Raw genomic sequence first — 26,049 nt, forward strand, 5'->3', positions numbered from 1 at the left:
CCAGTTGTGGGGTTCTTCCGATGCAGTCTTTACTGTGGATACAACAGGGTTGATGGGTGAACTCTTACTTGTGCTTTTTAATTGTTGGGAATAAAAGACATACTGCTGGGAACAAGAGACTGACATCCGGCTCAGCCCTTTCCCAAGTGAATTCTGTTTTCATTAGACTATATGGCCATGGTTATTCTGGACCTGTGGCTCTGGCAGTCCTGGCTGCACGGTAACTTTTCTGTAATGGAGGAGTGATGGTTGTCTGCATTGGCACTGTTATCCATACAGTCAAGCAGTTCCTCAGGGAATGGGAATGGTGGTTAACTTATTCCTATGTCTTGCTATCTTGACTATTAAAAAGCTTTTCTTGCAACAAATCTAACTTTGGCATGCGGCAGCTTAATACTGTCAGGCTTTGTTCTGTCCATCCTGGCTATGGAGAAGAGGGTTTATTCCTTTTCTCCTTGCAGATGCTTTTTTATCATGTTTCCATTGGGTTTAATGTTAATACTGCCTGTTTATAAAAGTAGAAGCTCTACCCTTAAGGGTGAAGGAAGGTTGCCCAAGGTAATGCATGAAATCATTGCTGGTGTGAGGCAGGAATACAATCCAACAGCCCTGAATCCTGCTTTCCAGCTGTAGTTCTAGTCTAATGCCTTCTAACAGATAGAAGACAAAAGTAGGTATAATGTACTTTTGTTAGAGTTTGGACAATCCTGAACGTGGATCATAAAATCCTTAGCTTCCAGGTTCTCCCTGTTGCAGTACGAAGTTGTTAGGTATCCACCGAGCTGCTGTATTCCTGGCTGATGGCATCATTCCTGCCTTGATTAGTACATCATGCTGCAGTTACTACGGCTCATGCCCGTGTGCAGGTTGTGATTCTGTGAGCTCTTTAACTCTCATGCTTTTTAAGACCCAAGAAAATTGACCAAAATAGTTAAAGAACAGTCAGTGACCAGGGTGCCTAATATTATAGTTGAAGTTCTTCGGTAGTTGGATTATCTTATTAAAAAAGGATTAGATGATACAGCAGGAATGGAGTGCTTTGAGATCAGCAACAGAGCTGTGAACTGGAATCACAAGTATTACTGAGACTGTCATCCAGTGCCTAAAGACAAAAGCATAATTACCACAAGAAGGTCATTTTTCTAAGCAAAGGACAGTTGTAAACTGCCTTTACCAGGAAAAAAATCAGTATTTGTTGCATTGCATCATTGAATTATTCATCAAGATCAGACACTTTCTTGTTCAATTTACTTTGTCATTTTCTTCTAGCTTATTCTCAGCAGTTTGGATGAAAATATAACACAGTAGCACCTGCTTACAAGAGACATTCAATTCACTAGATATCTTGATTGGAAAGACATTTGCTGTGGTCCAAGCTAAAATCAAATACTCTTTGTCTTAATGGGATATTCATATTTTATGGACAAATAAGCAGAATTGGTGTTATGATATCTTTCTGTTAACCTGTTCTTATTATTTTAGTGATTTATTTCAGGCCCTTAATTTAGAATAAACAAGATTTACTCATGGATCAGATCCTGCATCTTTTCTTCTGTTCTATGCAGCCTCTGTTGAAACAAGTAAGTGTTTTCCCAGCAGTAAGATTTGATTGTCTAGAAAGGTGTAAACATTCCTTTTTCTGAAATTGCTTCATGTATATAGGTGAAAATAACACTCTCTTAGGAAATTCTAGGCATGGTTAGATTGTTTCAAGATGCTAGTCAGAGTACTGAAATGAGTAAATAATAATTTCTCTGTCACTTCACAACCTTTTCTTCTTATACACAAGTATGTAGAGAAACTTAGGTACACAAGGAGATCAGAATCTGCCCCCATATGTTCCTCTCACCATGATCCCTTTTTTCTCGTTTGTTGCTTTCCCCCATAATTTACTTCGTTTGCATATTTTAGTGTTTCATACCATGGTGCCTGAGTCAATTTTCTTTTGAATAATTAAACAGGTACATGCCCTTGGAAAGTCATTGCACCCTTTATTGCAACTTAATGTGTTAACTGTGAGGAACTGGGAAAAGATGTTGTGCGTTTTTGTTGACTGCTGTTTTATGCAAGGATTGAATATCATGTAGAGAGTGGGACTCGGAGAATATGCTGTGTTTTGGTGTATGTGGTGAACCACATCTCAGGTACCCAGACTGGAAAACCTTGTCCTTTTGCCATTTCAAAGGAAGATGTGAGCAGCGTCTTACTTAAAAAAAAAAAAAAAAAAATTGATTGACTGATAGTAGCTATTCAGTGGTGTCCCATTCTTAGATGGGGCTGGGTTTTAGGTAGCGGAAGGTTTTAAAATGTAAAGAAAAGTATCCGTCATTCATCCTCTGTGCTGTGGGTTTGGGAGAAGGGGAAGAGAGAGACGACGGACAGAAGTTTTGCAGCTTTTTAATAAAGGTAGCTGAGACTTCTGGGGAGGGCTGGCAGAGTCAGACGAGGGATTGGGGTGGGTAACATGCTCCGAGCTGCTCTGGGGATGGCTGGGTTGACAGGGAAGTTTTTGTAAGCAGTGGAGAGCTCCAGGTTCTCATTAAAATCCTGAGCCAGGTGAGCTTGAGCGTAGCTGTACTACAGATGCAGCTCTAGCAGTGATATTATGGGGGTTTGTTAAAATTGTGCTGGCTTGCATAACTGACTCGCTGTTTCCATTGTAGGAGCAATGAGCACGCACCAGGGTAGGCCAATGACTAAATGTGATTTGCTAAATTGCATTTTATTTTACTATTGTCTGGTAGTCATGCTTTACTTTCCCCCCTCCTTTTGCTAGTGAATACTCTTAATTGCAAACACATTTCAGTGCCTTTGGTCAGTCTAAATAACATTAAAATGTCGGTTTGCCTTCATTGCTCATTCAAGCCCTACTCTTTGCAATTAGGATGCTACTAGAAATTTATATTGATTTCTAGGTGGGTGTTTTCCTTAGGATAGGACATATCTCTGCTTAAATGTTACAAAATAAACCAAGGCAGTTTGTGTTCTTCAATGCCAACAAATAGGTTGTTGGGATTGTGCGACTCGTTACTCAGCACGCAGCGAGTGCCGGGGGGAGATCCCGGCTGATCCCTGCGGCCAAGGCAGCTGCCTGACTCCAGCTCCGCGGCAGGGAGGTGAAGGCTCTGCTCCAGCCGTCGAAGGCAGAGAATTCCTTTAAAAAGCCAAACCGCTGCTCGGTCAAGCTTGAGGAGGAGGAGGTGCAGGCTGGAGCTTATGCTTTTGATGTTTGAGTTGATTAATAAAGGTAGAAGTAGAAGGGAAAGGTTATGACGGGGTGGTTTTGGATTCAGTGCAATCGATAGCGATTTATTCAGAGAAAAGGGACTCCGCCCAGCGATACGGTTCTCTTCTCTTGGCCTTCGGAAGAGCTTACCACAGAATTGCCCAGCTGTGATTAAAATTTCCCTGTGCCAGCGTGGCTGATGTGTTCAGCCAAATGCTAAATGAAATGCATCCAGTTTGGGGGTTCGTCAGTGGGAGAAAACGTGGGGAGTATGACAGCAGTTTGTAAAAGACTAGCGTCTAGAATTGAAGAGATTAACATCTCGGGGAAGGCTACAGGCGCAAAGCATACCTAAGTAATGATCGTTGGTTAAAAGGCATCAGTGCCTTGGAGATAAAGAACTGTTATAGATTGTAAAAGAGATTATTAAAATCCCTCAAATCAGACAGTGTTAATGATGCAGATCGTGAAATGTGTGGTGACTGAGATTTAAATGTGTGTTTTGATATGGATTGTATGATCGCGTATCAAAAGCTTCAGACCTGTTGTTTTTTAAAGAGTGTTTTCTTTACTATCTGAATCAAATATGTCAGCTCTGCAATCTGTGGCAGGTTAATTGAAATGCAGTGAGAGAGCAAAATCTGAATCAAGCATGAGGTTGGCAAACTTTGTTCATCCTTTGATTTATGCAGATCTCTAAAAGTAACCGCTTAGCTTGAGAACTGTTGATGAGATTAGTGGGATTTTCCATCCTTCCTTAGGTAGGAAGGATTTGGGCCGTATGGAGTCTAAAGGAACAATTGCAAAGATGTCATATTTGACTGGATTGAGTGAGTGTATAGCAGGAGCTTGAGGAACATCTTACTATAGTAGTATTGTAGATCTTTTCAGTGTCCAGTGATGGACTTCATCTCACTTGAGTGAAATTCCGCAAGTGGCATGCTGAAAATAGCCCAAGGTAGTTTTTGCTGTCTCCCTTTTCCTCATAAACTGTTACTTAATTTTATGTGCATGAATTTGGTGACATTTAGTGCACATTAAAGGGAAGAATTTATAATGCTAGGTAAAGCAAAGGGTATTTCAGGTTCATTCTATGTGAGCTGTTCTTGCTGTTCTGCCAAACCCATGTGCACCTCTGCCCGTGCCACACCGTGCCAGAGCTTCTAATTGGCCTCTTGCCTTAAGATAAATGGTATCTTCAGAGACCGTCAGCAGAAAAAAACCCCAAACAAACCACCAAACATGAATTTGTAAAAGCCTTTGAACTACAGGGTGAGGGGTTGAAGACATTCTTTCCTTCTTCTTAGCTGGACCTTTGGTTCCCATTGCAGTGGTCTCTTGGCAGCTTTAACTTTTATTGATTGTCTGGGAACACGATGGCAACTAAGGATGGTTCAGGTACCAGGATGACCCTCCAGGTCCGTGTACCCACACCCCAGCTGGAGGGGATTGTGATAAGGGCAGGCACTAAAAAAAGTCCCCTTTGCCATCAGAAAATCTCCCTGCTTTCCAGTGGCATGAAGTTATTAGGGTGTTTGGGAGTGAATGTTTGTACTAAGGGGTTGTATTGTTCAGTACCCAACAGTGTACCCTTCCTAGGTCTAATATTTCATTTAAAAGCAATTTGCCTGAATGAAATAAAATATGCATGATGGGTGAACACAGATGAGCTCTGTTAATGTATTCTAATTAACTTGCTAAAAATATTTTAAAATCTTAATAAGCTTAAAGAGAATTTCTGATGATCAGATGCAATGTTAATGAGCATGGTATAAAAACATAAGAAGGTAAAGTAGATAGCTGATTGGCAGTTGCAGTGCTGTCTGTATAGCTAACATTTTTCTTGGGCAAAAGAAAGATCTTTGGGTTAAATTTTAGCTTTTGTCTGTAGCTAATTTCTCAAGACCTGTTTCTAGAAAGCTTAATGAACAAAATAATAAAAAAAAAAATTTACCTGTTTGATTTGGGGTGGAGTGGGGATTTTATTGCTTAATTATGCCTTAGAAAAACATGCTAAGGACATTTATAATAAAGTATCTGTGTTCTTTGTGTGTGTGGGAGAATGACTCTTTTCCTTTTATATATGCCATAAATCTCAGATTGTATTCTTTTTCTCTCCAGGCTATTAGGTTTCTGCAGACTGTATTTCATTCCTTAGCACCTATAGTTGCTTGGCAACAGCATCCGATTTACATGAACCCAGCCCCGTGAATGAATAGTTACCTGGAACCTTTCTGTGCAGAAACCCCGAGAAACATAGCTGTTCTCCCATTCAGTATGACAATTATTAGGAAATATTAATTGCTTCTCTCTATTAATCTTTCTGTAGCCTTTATTTTTCAGTTAAAGGGGAAAAAAATGTATTCTCTGTCTAGTTCTAGCCTGCCAGTGGTCACGAAATTAATTTTTAAATAATCCACTTGGAAAGCAGGAGGTTTATTGATAACAGAAGACTTTAGTAGTGCTCAGAGCCTCAATTGGTACAAGCGATCCCCAGTGCTGTATTCTCTAGGTACAGAAAGAAAGAGGTTCAGAGGAGTGAAGTAACCTACCGCAGTCACATATATATAGGTCAGTGTGGAGTTTTTTTCTGCTAGTAAGTTTGGTATAGTTTTTAGGGAGAAAAAGGAGCAAGTGTTTCTTACTCAATAGATTTGCTTCCCTTCTCGGCGTATGGAACTTTGTTGAACAAACAAAATAAACAGATTTTCTGCTACTTCAGCCTAGAGTTTTGCAAGTAGGTGCACCCTCCTATCAATTAATTTTATTCTTGTGAAGTACTTTACGACCTGTAGGTTATTTCTGTTGAGAGGAGTAGGAGGTATTAAAAGGAAAAAACAAGAAGAAAAATTCTTCAGCAGCACCAAACACAAAACAGTCTTACAGGACTAGGAGAAGAAGAGCTCCAGGCAATATTTGTGGATGCCAAAATAGTTGTAATGATTCTTTTGAAAAATCTTGTAAAGAAAACACCCAAATTACCTTGTTTTGTAAGTTCTTTTCTGTTTTTCAGCTGGCTTATCCTCTGCAAAAATAAAATGATACTTGGGTCTTGACTTTTTTCTGTTGTGTTTCTAGAGGTCTTTGTTAACATTGTTGGTAAGATGCAAAGACCGGTGCTCAGGGAAGCAGAGTGGTCCTGAGATCTGGTAGAGACCTGGTTTGGAAATCTAGATCCCAAACTGATTTTTCCCCAAGTTTATGGTGGTTTGGGTTTTTCTAAAGTCAACATACCTGGTAGGATGTTCTTTCCTCTCTCCACTCAAGTGGCATTCAAGGTCAGGTCATCGCACCCTGTACCTTTTAATTATATCCTGTGGCTTTAGGTAATGCTGAACTTGCAGCTGATTATTATTATATTTTTCTCCTGTGGACATGTCTTGCTACTGATGCACAGACTCTGCAGATTAACTAATGCAGAATCGAATGCATTTGTGATCTAAGTAATGAAGAGGCCTTTGTTCTATTCTTGGTTGTTCTACTGATTTTGTGCGACCTTGGGCAGCTCATTTATCTCCTTGCTTGCTTTTCTCATTTTAACCTTCGATGGATGGTGTTATATGTTGATTTGCCAATATAATTTTCTGTTTCCCTTAGAAGATTTGCAAGGCTGAATATTGCTGTATATGAGGGCAAATAGTTTTTAAAAATGAAACAATGATGTTTTTTGTGTTTCTAAATAACTCAGTAGCAAGCATTATTTACTGATGTGCGATCTCTAAAGCCACATGTGGTAATTATACACATCAGAGTTGTGATAGGCATGGGAGGGTGTATATTTTGCTGAGTTTCAATCACGAATTTCTCATGTGTCAGAATATTTTGAGGAAATACTGAGCTGTGCTGCAATGCTAGCAACAGAGCACATGAAAAAAATTAATTTGTTTTGTTTTGTTTTTAGTCAGTGTAAAATGCCTAAGGTAGTGGTGACTTTTTTTTTTTTTTTTTAAAAAAAACCTATTTCTGGGAACATGTTGCATGCTCCTGACTTTGAGGGAATGTTTCACCCCCAGTCCTGGGAACTGAGCAGCAGGTATTGGAAGTTCGCATTTCCAGGGCTCGCAGCAGCACTGATGTATAGCTCAGCGCAGAGCCCTCCTGAACTCTGGGGCTTCCTGCGACAGGGACCGTGGGACAGCTGACCTCCTACCACAGGACTCCGCAGAGCACATGTCTGTTGGAGCTACAGACCTTCAAAGCCGGAACATTCTCCCAAGAAGCCAGGCAGTTTTCTAGTGCAAGGTTCTCTGTGATTTATCAGGAGTTTTTATAAACTGGCACTTTCCTACTGAACATTTGGATAGGCAAACTGACAACATGCAGTGTCAGGTACTTCCAGGGTAGACATTTTTAATGCTCTTACCAATCTTGGTCTTTTGTGATAGTGGTTTCAGTGGTGAAGACATTTCTGCTAGGCAGTGGTAGCATACCAGTAGCACTAAGCATCAGTGGTTTGTGGTCTTGAAATTATGCCTTTTAATGAGTACCAGAAATTAATATCCTTAGCATATCAAAAAGAAGGACAAGTTGCAATTTAATTGTGGTCTGTAAGTGCCAACACGTCAAGGGGAAACCCAATTCTATAGTAATGTTTTAACTGGAAGGCTTAAGCCACAAAGATCAAGTGACTAGAAGTTCGAAGAGTAAAAATATGAATTATGGGAAAAGTGCAAATATTTAACTTTAAAGGTATTAAACATGAAAACAGCCAGTAGACACAGTAAATTCTCTGTCACTTCGAGTCCTTCAGCAGAGGTTCTGTGTCGTCTTCAGATTACTGTAGAATACTCTGTGATACAGAGCTGAGCTGGATGGTGGAATCACTGTATGAAAGTTGTGTGATCTTGTTTAAGCAGATGGTCCACTCTGACCTTTTACATTTTTGGAGCTCTCTGTAGGTAGGTTATTAAATAGCTGGATGTGATGGCTAGATTTCAAATGCCCAGTTTGGATCACCTCTAGGTTTTGTTTTCAGACTTGTACCACCTGCTTCAGAATATTTTTTGAGAATCAGTTAATTTGTCACATTGGTTCCAGATTTCACGTTTATTTGCTGAACAACAGGAATTCTGAAGTGGAAGGTGAAGGTAGAGGTGTTGCCAAGAGTCTATGAATAATTGTGGAAGTATGGGGTAAATCAAAACAGATTGTGCTTTGTTGCGTTAAGCCTTTAACTGGGGCCTTGGCTACTTTATGGATGTTTGGACAACTGCTGAATAGTTTCTGTGGTGTTTAGTATTTTTTCCCAACTCACACTACTTCTAAGTTTCACAATTCTTGCCATATCCAAACTTTGGGTAACAAATGAGGAAAACTTTGAGTGGCTAAAAAATAAAAAATTAAACCTGATGTAAGTCAGTTCCATTGGTACATGAACCCATTTTGCCTTACTAATTAATGAAATATATTACTTATTTTTTCTTTAAGGAATTAATTCAGAACAAAGAATATACACAAGTTAGAGACAGCAAGGGTTTATTAAATTACTTCTGGTAATAATGTCTTCAGGAGAGGACTTTTCCCCAAATACATTTTCAGTCTTGACCAAACAGATTTAAGTGGTCCTTCTAATTTGTCTTCCATGTCTTTCCTTAAAAGCTTTCACAGAAATATTTTTCCAAAATATTCAGCCTATATCTACAAAAACTTTTGGTCTGAATCTGCTGCTTTTTTTCCCCCTTGCTGTAAACTCTAGTGCTGAGTTGCGGATTTTTTTTTTTTTTTAAATACGTTACCATTGGAATTTATCCCAGGCTTCATCAAAATATTCTGTCAAATAGAGATCTGTGTCTCAAAAAAAAAAGAAAAAAATCACAGCAAATTGATAAGCTATTGCAGCTCTGCAGTATTTCTACAAGAAATGCAAATATTTCAGAGGTCTTGTTGTGAGCATGTCAGTGTATATGTTTTAACAGTGTTATGACTATTGATCTGCTTGTTCCCAAATAAGTCTTTACCATTCATGTACCAAAGTTTTCCCTGCTATATAACTGCTGAAGTCAATGAAGTTGAATCATCAGTGGGGTTGTATCTTCAGTAGATTTTGTTTCCTATAGTACATCTTAGGCTGTGTGTATTTTGTGGATGATCTGCAATAATTTAAGGTGCTGTTAAGAGAGAATTTATATGCATGTTTTTCTGTTTTTGTTTTGGTTTTTTTCTGAAATCCATCAAAAAGGGGATGGTTCTAAGTCAATGTTAAAATTTAAATTCATATCTGAAGTGAGCTAGACTAATAGGATTTTCAGAGTTAGGTGGTTTGGTGTCTTTAAGGTTCAAGTTGTGAAATACAAAGTTTTGTTTTTATTGAAGTAAGGTCTTAGGAAAGCTGAATTTGGCATCCTCATGAAGAAGAATTACTGGTATTAGAAGTTGCTTGAGAACATAAAGTGACCTAGACTATCAGTAGCATATAAGTCTTGGCTACGGATATCATTCCTACTCTGTTTTACTTCGGTGTGTGCACATCTACTCATTTTAGTGATATTATCGTAGAATGGTTTGGGTTGGAAGGGACCTTAAAGACCATCTAGTTCCAACCCCCTGCCATGGGCAGGGACACCTTCCGCTAGACCAGGTTGCCCAAAGCCCCATCCAACCTGACCTTGAACATTTCCAGGGATGGGGCAGCCACAACCTCTCTGGGCAACCTCTTCCAGTGCCTCACCACCCTCACAGTGAAGAACTTCTTCCTTACATCTAATCTAAATCTACCCTCTTACAGTTTAAAGCCGTTACCCTTTGTCCTGTCACTACATGCCCTTGTGAAAAGGGACATGCCTTACAGCAGTGTGAGCAAGAAGAATCATGCCTGTTCTCTACATCATTGTAGAGACTTTATCTATGTACGTAGCATAAAAGTTGAGAGTATTAGCCATATTTGTCATTGCTGCTGAGAAAATTGAGGCTTTTTTTCCCCTGTTGAATTACAGCTGGTATGATAGTAGCTGTAGCCTTAGAGGCTGATGATCAATTCTATCCTTAAAAGTTGTGTTTCTTCCTCAGGCACTGCATTTAAAAAATAAGGATAAATTCTACGTCTGGAAAATTTCTGACATACATTTGAGCAATTGAAACCCGCAGTGAAATTAAAGCCTGTTACAAAATACAAAAACTTCTTTCCTTATAAGTAAGAAAACAGCCAACCTATGTGGCAAAATATGGCTTGCGTTTCTCTGTAATAAATTAGCTGATGCTTCAAAGTGAAAGTCAGAAACACTTCTAAAAATAGGTTTTGAATAGCTTTTATGAATTACTGTATTGTTTTTAGAATTGTAAAGGTGGCTGAATTTGTTTGAATATTTGGCTTCAAGCTTGTAATTTATTCACTTGGGCAGTTGTATTGGTCTAAATTAAAAAAAAAAAAAGGAAAAGGAAAAAAAGAGTGTGTTCCAGTTTACATTACTTTTTCCTCAATCAGGTGGATACTGTTTAATATGCTGAAGGCTCGTTTGTGGCAGTCTTTTTCTCTCTCCTATGAAATACTTGCAGATGTCAGAAGTGATGCAGCACAATGAGGTAGAGAAGTAAGTGCCTTTGGACCCAGTCCTAGAGCTCACAGGCACATAAAGGGCGCTCAGTACCTTGTACATTTTCATATTTTAAAGGATATAGACAAGAGAAACCTTTTACCATAGTGGGAGTTTAATTTCACAGTCTTTATATGAGTAAGAAAGATTAGCATGATTTTTGGAAGAGTTAATATGCAAGGAGGATGATTTTGGAACATTTGTTTTATAAATGGGACAAAATAATCATATATTTTAATTTTGTTTTTCTTCAATTAAAAGCTAGAAAATACTTTTTTAAAAAATTATAGTGTTTGGAGTTAATCAGAGAAATACAGGAGGGGCTGATACTTTTCTTGTTGCTTGCAAATTGTAAATTGTAGTTATTCGCAATCATGCTTATAGCTGGCGTGGGTTCATGTGCATAATCAGCTGCTTTTTGAATGCATGTTCTATTGTTCTGTTTTATTTATGGATTCAGATGTGATGAGAAAGATGTTATGAAGTTGTTTGGGTGAAGCCTTGGAAATGTCTTTTAGGAGTTTTGAAAGTCAGCGAGTGCCTGGAGTTTGGGGTACAAACCGGGGCTGTGTGCACCACTGGAAATTTAGATGGGAAAATTAAAGAGTTGTCAGCCTCAAAATGGAAGGTCAAATTCTGCTTTTGGACTTTGCGGCACATGAGCCAGCAAAATTCTGGACTGACATAGGCACATTGTTACCGTCCAGTTGAAATATAACCAGATCCAAAAGCCCCGAGGTCAGGAGTCATCGCATTGATTTCAGCGTCCGGACCCGTTAGCAGTCTGATCTGACCCCGCTCCTGGTGGAACAGGAGGCTGAATTTCTACCTCCAGTCTCCTTGCACAAATGATGTGGCAGCAAACTTTTGGTGCTAATTATCAGCACTAACCCTCTGATTGATGTGAGTTTGCTTATGTGATTATTTTTCTTAATAGCCGCGGTTATGTGCCAAGACCATTAGAGGGGATGTCAGGCTGCTCAGGAGAGACTCGCCATGTGTTACTGGTTCCACTGTGTCACTTGCTGAATCCACGTGGGCAATGCTCTTTGAGTTTGCACTTTCTAAAATCTTTGTTTTTCTCTCCACTTTTTGTCTTAATCTGCTTAAATTGCTTGCTTTTCTGGGAAGGCATCAGTTCTGTTTGTAAATATACAGTGATGCAGGACTTCATTCTTTTTGGGACCACTGACAATGGCTGAACACAACTAACAGCAATTTCTCTCTCTTCTCAGTGACAGATTTTTTTTTTTTTCCCCCCTATGTGCCTTTCAATGAAAGCAATATTTTGGCTGAAACCCAAGAGCCAGGAGATGAACTTTGACATCACTCAGTTCTTGCTGGATGTCTGTGAAAGGCAGAATGGAGGTTGTTGTATGAGTAGTAAGATACATAGAGTGGGCTGACTTCTCAGCCTTGTGTGGGAAAGTGCCTTATGCTCAGTCTTCCCACATAAGTGAACTTCTTTACTTGGGTTTTCCCCTCCAGCTGTCCAGTGGTAATTATTGTTTTAACTGAGTTTTGTTAGATCAGTTGCCACGTTCCACAGCAGATAATAGATCTGTAGAAGGTGTGCATGTTGCAGGATGACACCATGCCATATGCAGCTGCAAACGTTTTCTAGATAAGGTTAAAATTCTGTATTGGCGCTCTGAAAAATCATTAGTTTTTAAATAGGAAGGAAATAAACTGGTTGGTTAGGTACTATGCAGGGAGCTTTTAATTAAAAGATGTTTAAATCTGATTTCTCTCAAATGTCAAAGAATTGAATTAATGAATTATGTTTGCTAGGGTGGGTGTTTTGGGTTTTTTTTTTTTTTTTTTTTAGTAACACTGTATTTAAGTTCTTTCTGTGCACTGCCTTAGGGGATAGATGGTAGCTCCTGACAGATTCAAACACAGCTGGCTGAGAACACTGCTAGTGATGGATGAATGATGTCTTTGTTAATGCCCCTGTATACATAAATGATGGGCTTGCTTTATTTATTTATAAGATGTATCCAATTACACATCTCAGAGCAAATGTCCACCGTTCAGTAAAGCACACAATATTGGCGTTAAAAAGACAATCCCTGAAATCAGTGATCAATGCATTTTCCTCACTCTCTGGAGAGAGACTGAAATAAGAGGTAAATCTAAAATTCAGCAAATTCAAGTAAGTTCTTTTGGGACCTACTCCTCATCTTTAAGAAGTGGCTGAAACTCAACCAGGGAAGCTGTCGTCTCTGCTCTGGCCTTACGCAGACCTGCGTCTGGAAACGCAGCGCAGTGGGTTCACCTAAGATCACTCTTCCACGTGGTCTGGAGAGACCAGTTGCACCAGTACAGCGGACCAGATTCTGTTGTCAGACAGCGATGGCTAGAGTTCACTAGGCTGTTACCTACTGGGATATGTTTTGGTGAAGCGAGCCATCTGTCGTGGTTTAACCCCAGACGGCAACTCAGCCCCACGCGGCCGCTCGCTCACTCCCCCCGTGGGATGGGGGAGAGGATTGGAAGGGTAAAAGTGAGAAAACTCATGGGTTGAGATAAAGACAGTTTAATAGGTAAAGCAAAAGCTGTGCACGCAAGCAAAGCAAAACAAGGAATTCATTCCCCACTTCCCATGGGCAGGCAGGTGTTCAGCCATCTCCAGGACAGCAGGGCTCCAGCACGCCTGACGGGGACTTGGGAAGACAAACGCCATCGCTCCGAACGTCCCCCCCTTCCTTCTTCTTCCCCCAGCTTTATCTGCTGAGCATGACGTCCTATGGTCTGGGATATCCCTTGGGTCAGTTGGGGTCAGCTGTCCCGGCTGTGTCCCCTCCAACTCCTTGTGCCCCCCCAGCCTGCTCAGTGGTGGGGTGGGGGGAGAAGCAGAAAAGCCCTTGACTCTGTGTAAGCGCTGCTCAGCAATAACAAAAACATCCGTGAATTATAAATGCTGTTTCCAGCATGAGTCCAAAACATAGCCCCATACCAGGTACTATGAAGATAATTAACTCTATCCCAGCCAAAACCAGCACACCATTTGAAGTGGAAGAGAATGAATGGTTTTGCCCTTGATGTAGCTTCAGCATAGGGTTTGGGTTTTTTTTACTGTGTATCTGTGTGTGTTCGTACTCACGAGCTGATCCAATTTAGAACTTGAGATGTCCAACCGACATAAGAAACTTCACAGTGTAAATTAAGTTAGTTTCTTTTATCAGGTAGGTTAGCTATATACCGAAATAATTCTTAGTATTTTGCTATGAAAGAATTAGTCTGGATTAAGATGGGTGTGCAAATAATCAGGGTGCTAAACACTTCTAGACTTGAGGTCTGTTTGCCCTCTTGGTAGTTATCTAACTCCTAGTAGGGTAAATGCGTACTCATGAGTGGTGTGTATCGAATAGCTAATGCACTGTAAATTCACCCCTACTTTTCTTATGGTAACTTATTTATATAGAAGTATCGTGACTAACAGTTATGGCATAAATTGATAACGTCGCCAAAACGTGAATCTTCTGACCTAGCAAGGAGTAAGTCTTCTGTCCAGCCCTCGATTCCTAATGCAAACATGTTATCTGTTAGAGGGGAACTGGAGTCAGCGAGAAGGCACAAATCAGCCCTGCCTGACCTATCAGTTACTGTGCTAGTGAAAGCAGACAGCAATATACACTGACAGAGCTCCGAAGCATTTGAAAAGTTGTGGAGCAGAAGCCCTAAGACAGAGCTCCATGAGATGGAAGAGCAAGAAGCAGTTGAGCTAAGATATGTTTGTGGTTTTCGCAGGGGTGGTTGCTGTTTGGCTTTACCGCTTTTATATTGTCCACTGTTCTTTGCCGATGGTGATAGCCTAGCAGTTTATTAAGCCCCTTTTCAGAGGCAGTGGGGAGCAAGCATGCCTTATTCTTTGGTTTTAGCTGCTGTGAAGTATACAGACATGTTTGTTCCTCATTCTGTCTTGCTGGCTGTCTCTGAAATGTGGCGTTTTCATGTTGGATATGGTGGTTCTGCAAGAATTTATATTTGCAACAAAGTTTAGCAAGACAGAATTGTGACTACTAGGCAAATCATTTGGAGTTCAGTTTGGTTTCTAGGAACAGAGGCTTACTAGTTATTTTTCACTGGTTTCTGTGCTATTATGTTGTTGTGATAATCTTGGCAGGGATCTGTCACTCTGTGTTGGTATAATTGAAACTTGTTTTCCCTGAGGAATCACTCTGCTGTTTGTTTTATTTGTTTACTGACATTGACAGAGATCCTAATGGCTTTTAAAACCCAATTTGTGCATCACTGAATATCCTCCAAAGAGGAAAATAAAATTAAATTTATCAGTAAAATAGGGTCCCCCATGCAGTGCTTTGTCTGGGTCTTAGACTCCACCTGAGCATCTAGCTGTGGGTCTAGAAATGGCGTGGTGAGCTGTATCTTCTCTTTATTTCTAATTCTGTCTTCGGGGCTTTTGTCATTAAGGTACTTGAAAGGATAAATGACAGTAAGTTATTTGGGGCGTCAGTATAAGTTGGCCGACTTTGCCTTGTGAGAAATAAATTATCTTTAGCTTTTATTAATAAAAGGAGGTTAAGATAACAAAACAATAACCACAGAAGAATTCGCCTCTTGGGAGGGAATACATGATGGTATCACTTATTATTGTCATAAATCAGAGTAAGTAAGTGTTTAGATTTTTAAAATATATGATATCAAAGTATTTATGCATTTATTTTGTTTTAAGCCTTTGAAGAATTTCAGTGAGATCATTTGGACTACTCATGTTCATAATGCCTTGCTGAATTGTGGTTATGGATAGAGGTATGGCTTGTTGCATGCCATGCTCCAGAGGAGCATGCACACAAATAAATGGTGAGGCACAGGACAGACATCCAGGAATGTGAGAAGGAAGGGTGGGTTTCTTTAAGGACTAAAGAATGCAGGATAATTATTTTAACACTTATTTTAAAGCTGTGGATTTGCATTTGATGAAGATTCGGATTTTTTTTTATTTTATTAAAGTGACTTAGACCATCTCTAATTACCTTTTGACACACTTCCTTGTCATTCAAGCATATAGGGATTGCCCAGGTTTTAGTAAACTCTGTGAACATCATGAGGAGATAAGTTTGGAAAAACCCTGCTGATTTTAAAGGTTATCTGTCAGTTTGTATATATACAGCTATGAGCCAAACCAATCTGACCTCAAACCAGAGCTGTAGTATAACAACACTCTGTCTTTCTTATTGTATATCCCTTTTGCAAATCTCCCTGACTTTGATAGCACTATAATAATAATAGATCTGCAATATTTATGTTGCCTTTTCTAAGAAAGTGTTCTAATGTGCCTTGGAAAGGTGGGTAATTAGTCTTATCTCCTTTTTTACAGAAGGGAAATTAGAGGTACAGAGAGAGAGCCCAGATCATCTGACTCCCACCTCCTTGTTCTCATTGCTTGGTTCAGTAGTGCAAATCTTCACAATATGCACTTTCAGTCTGATCTATATGTTGTATTGCATTGCAGTGCCCAGAACAAGGATTTTGGCTACTGGTGGCGCATCCCACAATAAAAAGATCTTACAGGTAAGTAGAAAATTAAATCCTTTGAACTGAACTTGCTTACATCTTCATTTTTATTTTGATTTGCTGAATCAAAATCACTGCAGCTGCACAGGAAGGTGTGGATATGGGATTGTGAATCTGCTGCAGGTCTTTGGGGCTTTTCTTCAGGTTTAGTGTGGAAACAGCTCAATGCTAATTTTGTATTGAACTTTAAAGGGTTTTTTTACACTTGACTAGTTTTATGAATGTGTATCTGAAGACTGGTGATTTTGAGGTCTCATCACTTACATCAAATCAATCAGCAAAGAAATCAAGAAGAGACTTGATACAATACCTGAGATTTTTGTAGTTCTTGTCATTCAGATCAAAGTTGGACCATGGATTTAAACTGGAGGGGGATTACGCTGGTGCTGAACACTCAAAAAACCCCCACCGCAAACAAACAAAAACCCCCATACAAACCCCCAAACCCTACCTTTGTTGTTCTGAGTATCTGTTTCTTATTATATATTGTGTCATATACTGGGGGGAGGCTATGCTTCTGTATAGTCCGTCCTCCCTCTTCCCACCTTCCTCTTCTGCTGCTGTTGCTGCGCATCCAGCCTGGTTAAGATCCTTCATCCGTCTTCTGGAGAAGAGAGTACTGTGTGCTCTCTGTTTCTGCCCATTGAGATTTGGCAAAGCCTTGCTCACAAACGGCGAGAGGCCTCTCACCTGGCTTTTGCTAGCACAGAACTAGACATCTGGATTGGGATTCATCTTGCCCGAATCCAGTCATCTGCGATGTGATGTCTGTGTACGATCTGTCAATCCTGTAATAGTCAGGGGAGATCCAGTCAGTTACAATGCAAAGGAAACCGGATGGTGTTTTAACTTATCAAACGTGGATGTTTCCCTACGGGTTAGCCAGAGCTTTCTGTACTCCACTGACTGTCTTGACAAGCTCCCCTTTGACTAGAGGCTCCGACACCGAGCCTGGAGGTAGACATTTACACCAAAAGGCACCTGTCTTAATCTTGGGCTAAGTCCTGGCACTGAAGTTAGTCACGCAGGGTGAATTCTTTTCTGGAGATGCCAATCCCTCTCCATCAGCTAGAGAGAGTTTAGAGGCCAGCCTCAACTACGCACCATACTCTTTGACAATTGCAATCATGAAAGGAAGCTTGTCTGCTCTGCAAAACGTGAGCTGGAATAAATGGAGGTTGAAGAGCAAAGAGCAAAAAGCTCTGTCTCCTAAGGCATCTAAAATACACATTTGTATAACCATTGGTTGTACAGCTGATTGGGACACAACAAATTTGGCATGTTTTGCCTGTAGATGTCACTTCTCTTCATATGCTTTGGTTATTTTGCTTAGGAACTTGACATTGGAAAATTAACTGATGGCTTAATTGCTTAAAACATTGGTCCTTACTGGAGTAATTCTACTAAGAATATGTCAGGAAAGAGATTGGATTAATAAATGAGTTTGTTTTTAAAGCTGTATTTCCAATTGAGGTGCCCGGAGGATTTCCTTGCTGTGGAATGAAGGCAGAGAACTGAATGTTCTTATGTAATTCTGCAACATACATGGCTGAAAAATTGTGGGGATGGGAGAGTGGTGGCTGTGGTGCTTGCTCTTCATGTATAACAACACAGCTGCTTTTAAAACTCGTTAGAAGTGTCTTAAAATAATATGATCAATACAGTGTCATCTACTTAATTCAATTGCTGGTTAATTGGATCCTCCTTTTTAATTTAATCAAAACCTCAGAAACCATATCAGTTCCATGAAGAATAACAGCTTCCACCCTTATCATGGTCAATTTTGGATAATTTGTTCTAGGGCTACAAAAGACTATCATTTAATTAATCAACATTCAGTAACTCCTATATTTTACACTGCAAAGGAGGCAACTTAGGAAAATCTGTTAAAAAAATATAGTAGGGCAGCTTTCTCCACGGTTCTGGGAAGCTTTTTATAACATACGTGGTGCTTGATTAATGACCGCATGAAACGCAGTGAAATATTTTTAACAGTAAAACCTGTAACAGTTTCTTTTAAAATTATTCATGAGCGAGACCACAGTTTCGAATGACTTACTAAATATATGAACTTTGAATAATTTTAATTTTATAATCATGTGGCACAAAAGGTAGTTATTATTTGTAGTATTACAGCACTTACTAGCATTCAGTATAAAGTAGAGCTGCATTATATAAGGCTCTGCAGAGATGAAAAAAAAAAAAAAAAGACCTCTGTTGTCCCAAGGAATGTACAATTCAAGCTTAAGACAAGAAATACCTATTACAGATGAGATGAAGAAGCAGATGGGGAATGTGCTGAAACAATATGGTATTATTGGCTGGCAGGATGGGCAGTGGAACCAACACTCTGTGACCTTATCATTTCCAGAGGGCTTTTTAATAGATACTATGATTAATTTTCCATTTGTCCTCTAGCATTGAAGCTCGTGTATTGCTCAGTGCTTGCTTGCAAGCGAAGTTAGGCAATACTGACTTGGCAATCTTACCAGAAGAGTGTGTTTTAAGTGTATAACCTCAGGCTTTCATTGGATTCTAGTTAGCAACCAGGCGCTTTTGTTTAAAATTACAAAAACTGGTGATTTTCAAAGGTTTTGATTTGCAGATTCCCCACAAACTTTCGGAGAAAGAGGCAAAATCCTTTAGAAATGTCATACTATTTTTTTCTATAGCATATATGGATTGAATTGCTTAGTCATCTTTTATGAAGCCCTGGGGCCCATCATCAGTAGGGCTATAAATTACTGGATTGGGGTTGCAGATCACTAGTCCAAATGATTTGGATTCCTGGACACTCTGGCCTTATTTTAGACTCAATTGTATGGATGTAAATCGGGTGATACACTGTTCCCTTTGGCAAAAGCAATAAAAGCAGCACAAGTTAAATCTGAGTTGTTGCTTGCTTCTTGTGTTGCTCAGCCTGAGGGGCACCTGCAATTCTAGAGGTGATGGAAACCAAAATGGAAAGGGTTTGTTGACAATGTTTTTGGAAAAGAGTTATTGAACCTCCTGTGTGCCTATCCAAACGTGTCTTCGTTTTTCCCCTTCTGTATCTGTTTTCTTAAACCTAGGCTGTGGGGAAGAGCATGTGAGCTCAGTGAATGTGAGATGCCTGGTGTCGATTTCAGTGTGGAGTGATGTGTGGTCAAATAACTTTAATAACTGTTGGATACCATAACAAATTCTTTGCCTGTAAAATTTTCGGTGTATTGCTCAAGCCAAGTTGCGAGGTGTCTTGGTGTATCTTGATAGCTAAGGATCCCCTGAATACAGGAAAATTCCTGGTAAATGTAGAGACTGTGTAACCAGCTCCTCTGTCATTCTTCCTGGTAGCCCTAATAGGATGGGAATGGTGGAGGTGAAGAAGACAGGCTTAGCAGGCCTTCATACTGCCAGAGCTTTTATTTTATCAAAGTTGAGAACTAAAGAGCCATGACTGGTTTCTTTCTCCTTCCTTCCCACTTGGCTCAGCCATAAACACGATGGAAGAAAACAGGCACCAGTTGTGGGTTCCTGAGCAGATCTCCTTGCCCTGGTGTAAGCCTTTGGCATGGGCTGATCGTGTAGGCTTATGAGGGAGACAATGCTTGAACCCAGACTCCTCTGAACTTGTAGTAAAGAGATCTGAGGGGAAATGGCACTTTGTTTCCTGGCTGCAGTTACATCTCTAGCTCACATTTACCAATACCCTGTGGTGTGCCAAGTTCAGAACTCATTGTTGCCTGCAGTGCTTCTTTCCGTGGGTACCCAAATGCTTGGCTGGGCTGTATGGCAGCTATTTGTTTTCCTAAGCAGTGGTAGGGGATTGCTTATCACTTGTCTTTCATGGACATGCGTAACCGATGCTTTGATACTCCTCAGGTCCTGTCTGATGTGTTCAACGCACCAGTGTACACTATCGATACCGCCAACTCTGCTTGTTTAGGAAGTGCTTACAGAGCAATTCACGGTAAGACTGTAAGGAGATACTTCTGAGTGGTCTGGGCATTTAATTTCAGTTGGTTAATACTTGGAATTAACATTACTGAAAATGAGGGGAAAATAAAGCTGTGTGGATCTGACTGGAAGGTCACTCAGGTCAAAGAGACTTTTTTGCTCTTAGTACGCTTGCATCAGGCCCAGGAATAACATTTACATTATAATTTAAGTCTGGTGGCTTCTTCTCAACCAAGAGATGGGGCCTGGAAACTGTTGATACTGTCAGGGGAAGGTCTAGGACCTTAATGTGTTGAGTTGCTACCTCCATGTGCTGCTCTTGAAAGAATACAGCCAACTGAAGGTGCTGGTATAGCTTGCTGCCTCGGTTTGTGGACCAGGCTGTAAACTGGATTGCTGAAATGGTCAAACCAAACAAAAGACCAATCCTAGCAAAGAAGATCAGAGAGAGCAGGGACAACTGGACCAGTAATACTGTTGGCTAAGTAAATGTTATTAAAGCTGTATGTATCTTCTAGCTTTTAAATGTCTGGATGAAGGCTATGCAAGGTGTTCTGGGCTCCATGCTCGAGTATGCACTTTCTCTGTAAAAGCATAAATCTTGGGATGCTCTTAGGTTGACCAGTCATTTTGCTTGTTGTACTACATCACTCACTGTAATCCAACAGTCAAGTCCCAGATTTAAAGTGTTAATTAACTTATATCTATTAATGCATGCAGGTGTATGTTAAGGATGGTTGTCCTGGGTTTGGCTGGGATAGAGTTAATTTTCTTTCTAGTAGCTGGTATAATGTTGTGTTTTAGATTTAGTATGAGAATAATGTTGCTAACACAATGATGTTTTCAGTTGTTGCTAATTGGTGTTTATAATATGTCAAGGATTTTTCAGCTTCTCATGCCCAGCCAGCAAGAAGGCTGGAGGGGCACAAGAAGTTGGGAGGGGACACAGCCAGGGCAGCTGACCCAAACTGGCCAAAGGGGTATTCCATACCATGTGACGTCATGTCCAGTATATAAACTGGGGGGGTTGGCCAGGAGGGGTGGATTGCTGCCTGGGGACTGGCTGAGCATCGGTCAGTGGGTAGTGAGCAATTGCATTGTGCATCACTTGTCTTTCTTGGGTTATATTTCACTCTCTTTTTGTTATCTTTTTATATTATTATTATTATTAATTATTGAACTGTTCTTATCTCAACCCATGAGTTTTATATCTTTTCAGTTCTCCCCATCCCACTGGGGTGGAGGGGAGAAGTGAGTGAGCGGCTGCGTGGTGCTTAGTTGCTGGCTGGGGTTAAACCACTAGAGTGGGTCATCAGCCATTTAAGAGTTGAATCCCAGGCAGGAAATTTTATTCACGTATTTTACAACAGTTTCTAATATCTTACAAATCAAGGAATGTGTATCAAATTCTGAAGTCCTTATTTAGGCCAACTTTTGTTAGCCTCAGTGTTTCTGATTAGAAGCTTTAGGATTTGGACCTTAAGACATGCATAGCTTCTGTACAAGTTGATGTAAGATCATGGGACTGCAGCAAGCATGGAAAAGATAACATCAGCCATCAGAAGAAATCAGCCACGTTTTAATTTTAGAAGCCAATTCTGCTGTCACATTATAGCATCTGAAGACTACATGCTCTCCTGCATTTGAAAACAGCACAGAAAACTGTACAGCCAAAACTCGAGTCGATGTGTTTAATGCACACAGCGTGCTTTCCTCTTTATTTCCAGAAAAGACACAAGGGTTCTGTTAGGCAAAGTACGCTTTTGCAGGACAGTGGAAACAGTACTGTTAGATTATCAGTATGTTTGAAGCCACAATGGGTGGCTTTTTCCACCTTGGGGGCCAAGTTTCCAAACTGTTTTTCTCTGTACTCAAACTTTGCCTACTGCTTCAGAAGCTGGCAGAAGCTTCCCAGCACCTAATGCTGCAGGCAAATTCCTTGTCTGTGAATGCATGTGAAATGTGGAGCCGTCATTAAAGTTTGTGCAGATATTTTGTATGTATGGAAGATGTGTATTCCCTCTGCCAGTTTGGCATATGAAATCTTGAGGCTTGGTTGACAGAGCGTTTGAGTGAAGATTTCAGATGCCGTGCTGATGGAGGGACTCCTTAGCTCAGGTACTCTGCCAGCCAAGCCCCAGGGCCTTGCTGTGTGTGTTTCTGAACGGCATTTTTGATTGATGCTTTCAGCTGACTTACTCTTGGCCAGGCCAAGGAATTGAGTAAAAGTGAAGACTTGCTAATATAAGTGAAATATTGATGGCAAGGGCTCCTTAATAATACTACAAAGTACAATATTACGTCTGCAAGTACAGTTTTCTACAGTTAGCCTGGGATTCTTAGCAGGTGTACAAAGAGCTCCTGAAATGCTGCGATTCACTTGCAAAGCAAAATGGTGTAGTAGCAGAACTCCCCTGTTATTCTGGTTCCTTATATATAAATATATTTAATAATTTGTAGCATATTTTCTTGACAGTGTTTTCACTTCTCTTCCTTTTTTTGCTTAGTCACATTTTGTCCTTGAATCCCTTGCTTCCACATATTTTCACTGCTGTTTACTGTATTGTTGTAACCATAAATAATTATTGATATCGTTGAGTAGCATTTCTGCTGCTCACCTATTCTCCAGGGTATGAATCGAGTGATTGGCAAAACCTCAATCACAGAGTCCCCACTTCCCAGGCTAGCGCGTAGGAATGTAAGATCTTCTGCCATTTATCCTTCAATCCTGAATGCTGACCTGACCAGGGAAGATCAATATAATGTATTAATTTGCTAGGGAGTCAAGGCACATCCCTCATTGTGCTTTTTGCATTGATCAGAATTGTGATTCTCATTGCAGGGCTTGTAGCCGAGATGAATGTGTCCTTGGCTGATGTTGTAAAATTAGCACCGGAGCCTAGATTGGCTGTTACACCAACCACTGGGGCTGAGGAGGTGAGCAAGCTTGGGAATACCATTTTTCTTTTCATTTCCTGTCTACTTCCAAATGTAGTGGTTTACTAATTTTTCTAGTAAAATAGATGAATCTAAGAAACATTTGCTTACACAATTCTTACTCCTTGTTGTAAAGATAGATGTGATTTGGGGAGATCTTTAGTGTTGTAATGATGCAATAATCTGGTCTCTCCATCCAGGACTGCGAGAGGGATTTTTCCTAACTGGATGTGATCAGAGAGCAAAATCTGTTCCTTAAGGGACAGAAAAAGTTATAAAATAGGTTGAATTTGGATACAGGTCAGTCAGGTTGCAACTGATAATATTGACAAAAAGGTCTTGACTTGTTTGCAGCAAGCAGCATGGGAAAAGGCGTGGTGATGGTGCTTTCTGGCCTCTTGGAAAACATCCCCCCAAATCCTTCCTGTCTGAGCTTAAACAGTGGTCAGCAATCGTGTATCTTCACTTGTAGCTCCTAGCTGGAAAGCGTGCCAGCTGAGAGGATTCAGTAGGCACAGGTCCTCGGTACCATGCCCATCCTGGGAAATTCAACGCATCTGAAGGCGAAGCTTGTGCTTTATGGGGCTGCACAGATAAAGCAAAAGAAATGGTCGTTGTTGCTAACTATGTTGTTCCAGCCCCTGTAAAACCAAGGAAGGAATTGTTGTCTTAGGCCATCCAGTGCAGCCCTGCACCTCTTCCTATCAGGTGCCAAAGGCCTTACTTTACAACAGCTTTTGAAATATAATGTCTAGTAATAAACAAGCAATACAATATGGCAAGATTCCTAGAGAACACAAGTTTAAATAAGCAAAGGTGAAGCTAACTCTGTCTTCAGCTGTGCAGAAGCTACTTTTACATCAACGCAGCCTTACACTCTCCATTTATGAGATTTGGATGTGCCCTAACTACAGGCAACAAGGTTTTAAAGCTTTTATTTAAACCGGGAAATTAATGATCTGCCAAAACTACTAACTCCCAGCTACGTGTGTAGTGGAGCACTAGATATCATCATGAGTAATAATAGAAATGATCATGCTGCATTGTGCCTGCCAGCGTATTATTTAATTATTAACTGAGATGGAGGAGCTCAGTAATCGAACAGAAGTCCCCTTCAGAAATATTAAGACATTGAATAATTTAAACTTGATTGATCCGATCTCATTTACTCAACCTTCCCCCCTCATTTTAAAAGATAAAATAATTAACAGCAATGGCCTGTGTCATCTGTGTTGCAGCCGAAGCCTTCTGCAGGGAATACGCTTCAGGAGCAGATCCCCGGTGTCTGATTCAGCCTCACGTTGCTGCCCTGCTCCCCCCCAAAATGCTGTCTGCTGAAAAGCTGCCAGGCTGGCTTGCGTGGAGGTGCAGCGTGCTCAGAGACCTGCTTTTGACCCCCTGGTGCTGCTTCAGCTAGAACACTCAAGGGCAGGGGATACAGCTGTCACTCACGGGGGCCTTGCAAGAGCAGCAAGCACCTTGTACCCCTGCAGGGGCCAAGCTAACCTAACTGGAAAGATCGGTGGGGAATTCATTTACCTCTTTCTATTTTACTGTCTGCATAAAATGGCCTGGAAGCTAAAAGAGTTAATTATCTCCCTCTCGATACTTTTCTTCTCCTTTTCCACTTGGTTAGACCTGGCTCTCATAGCACATCTTTTTATTGGTTTTAAATGATGTACAGCAGTGAATTATTGCCCCAGTAGATAGGAGTGAATGATAGAGAAGGCAGTGGCCAAACAGCATGTGAAGGAATAACTGTTCCTGCACTTTAGCTTAGCTTGCCAGCTTCATTCCATTAAAAGCAGCTTCTTGCAATCACATATTCCACACCATTTTTTTTTCTTCCTGTCTTATAATTTTGCAGTTGATGGTGGATTCCCTGGCTAGTTTCATGGCTGTGAAACCGCAGAAAGCCAGAAGGCCTGTCAGTAATACAGCGTGTTAGCATGAACAGTGCAGTAAAAATTCATAATGTGATGAGTCAGTTTGATTCTGTTTTTTACAGAGCTGCATCTCCCTGTCCATCCAATTTCATTCTGTTGAGGTTAGAGCCTTTCACTTAAATGACAGTTCTTTTTATAAACTTCAAAGTCATCCTGAGGTTAAGTTCTGTCTTACTGAGGAGCTCTTCTGAAAGAGTCTGGCTAACCAATGTGAAATTCCCAGGACCACTTACCTACATTTTTTGGACGGCTACAGCTAAATCTTGGCAGGGTGGAGAAAAAACAGGTCATAACACAGCAATCTGCTCTGGTTTCATCCTTTCTTCCTGGTGTAGGTCAGAGACAACATGTGTTAGATCATTGGAGAGAGGAAAACCTCCTATTGACAGAGGTCAAGCGCGACAGTTTGATGTAGCTTCCTCTTCATTGCCAAAGCTTATGCACGCAGTAGGGATTTCCAGGAACCAAAAATGCAAAAAGTGTTTCTTTGATTGCTGAGGGATTGTTTGTGGTAATGAATGTGATCTCAAAAAGGAAGGGCAGGGCACATGAAACAGCTCTTCTGGTTCAGTTAAACCGATAGGCAGGTAAGATAGAATAAAGTCACAAAAAGGGGAACACAGACCTTATGATGGGTGATGAGTTGGTAGTTAGTGGAAACTGAAGTCCCGTAAGTTCCAACTTGTCTGGCAAAAATGTGCCTTTATCCTGTAGCAGACCGTCCTGCCTTGAAGAGACCATTTCAAAGAGGATAAATCCCTCTCTGTGGCTATGACCTTAAGTCTCTGAGTTGAACCTGATTTCACAGTATATTTGTAGGGTGTGGGGGCTCACTTGAGCTTGTTTCTAATTCTGTCGATACCCAAACACGACACCAAACGGGTCATAAAGTATTCTGGTGGTAACCACTGTGGTGATAGTCTTTGGTCACTTA

The 26,049-nt window shown here is 40.5% G+C and overlaps 1 protein-coding gene across 3 annotated transcripts in view; it reads left to right on the plus strand.

Moving 5' to 3' along the window:
- XYLB (xylulokinase) overlaps positions 1-26,049 on the plus strand; it is an 85,446-nt gene that overhangs the window by 54,142 nt on the left and 5,255 nt on the right. For 2 of the 3 annotated variants that reach the window (XM_069778245.1, XM_069778246.1), the window contains exons 16-18: positions 16,235-16,293; positions 20,158-20,245; positions 23,075-23,169. In XM_069778245.1, coding sequence (XP_069634346.1) covers positions 16,235-16,293; positions 20,158-20,245; positions 23,075-23,169 — 242 coding nt within the window. The remainder of the gene's footprint in view (positions 1-16,234; positions 16,294-20,157; positions 20,246-23,074; positions 23,170-26,049) is intronic. The other variant, XM_069778249.1, reaches the window with a different exon arrangement.

This window comes from Haliaeetus albicilla, chromosome 2 (genome assembly GCF_947461875.1).
Source record: "Haliaeetus albicilla chromosome 2, bHalAlb1.1, whole genome shotgun sequence".
Taxonomy (NCBI): Eukaryota; Metazoa; Chordata; class Aves; order Accipitriformes; family Accipitridae; genus Haliaeetus; species Haliaeetus albicilla.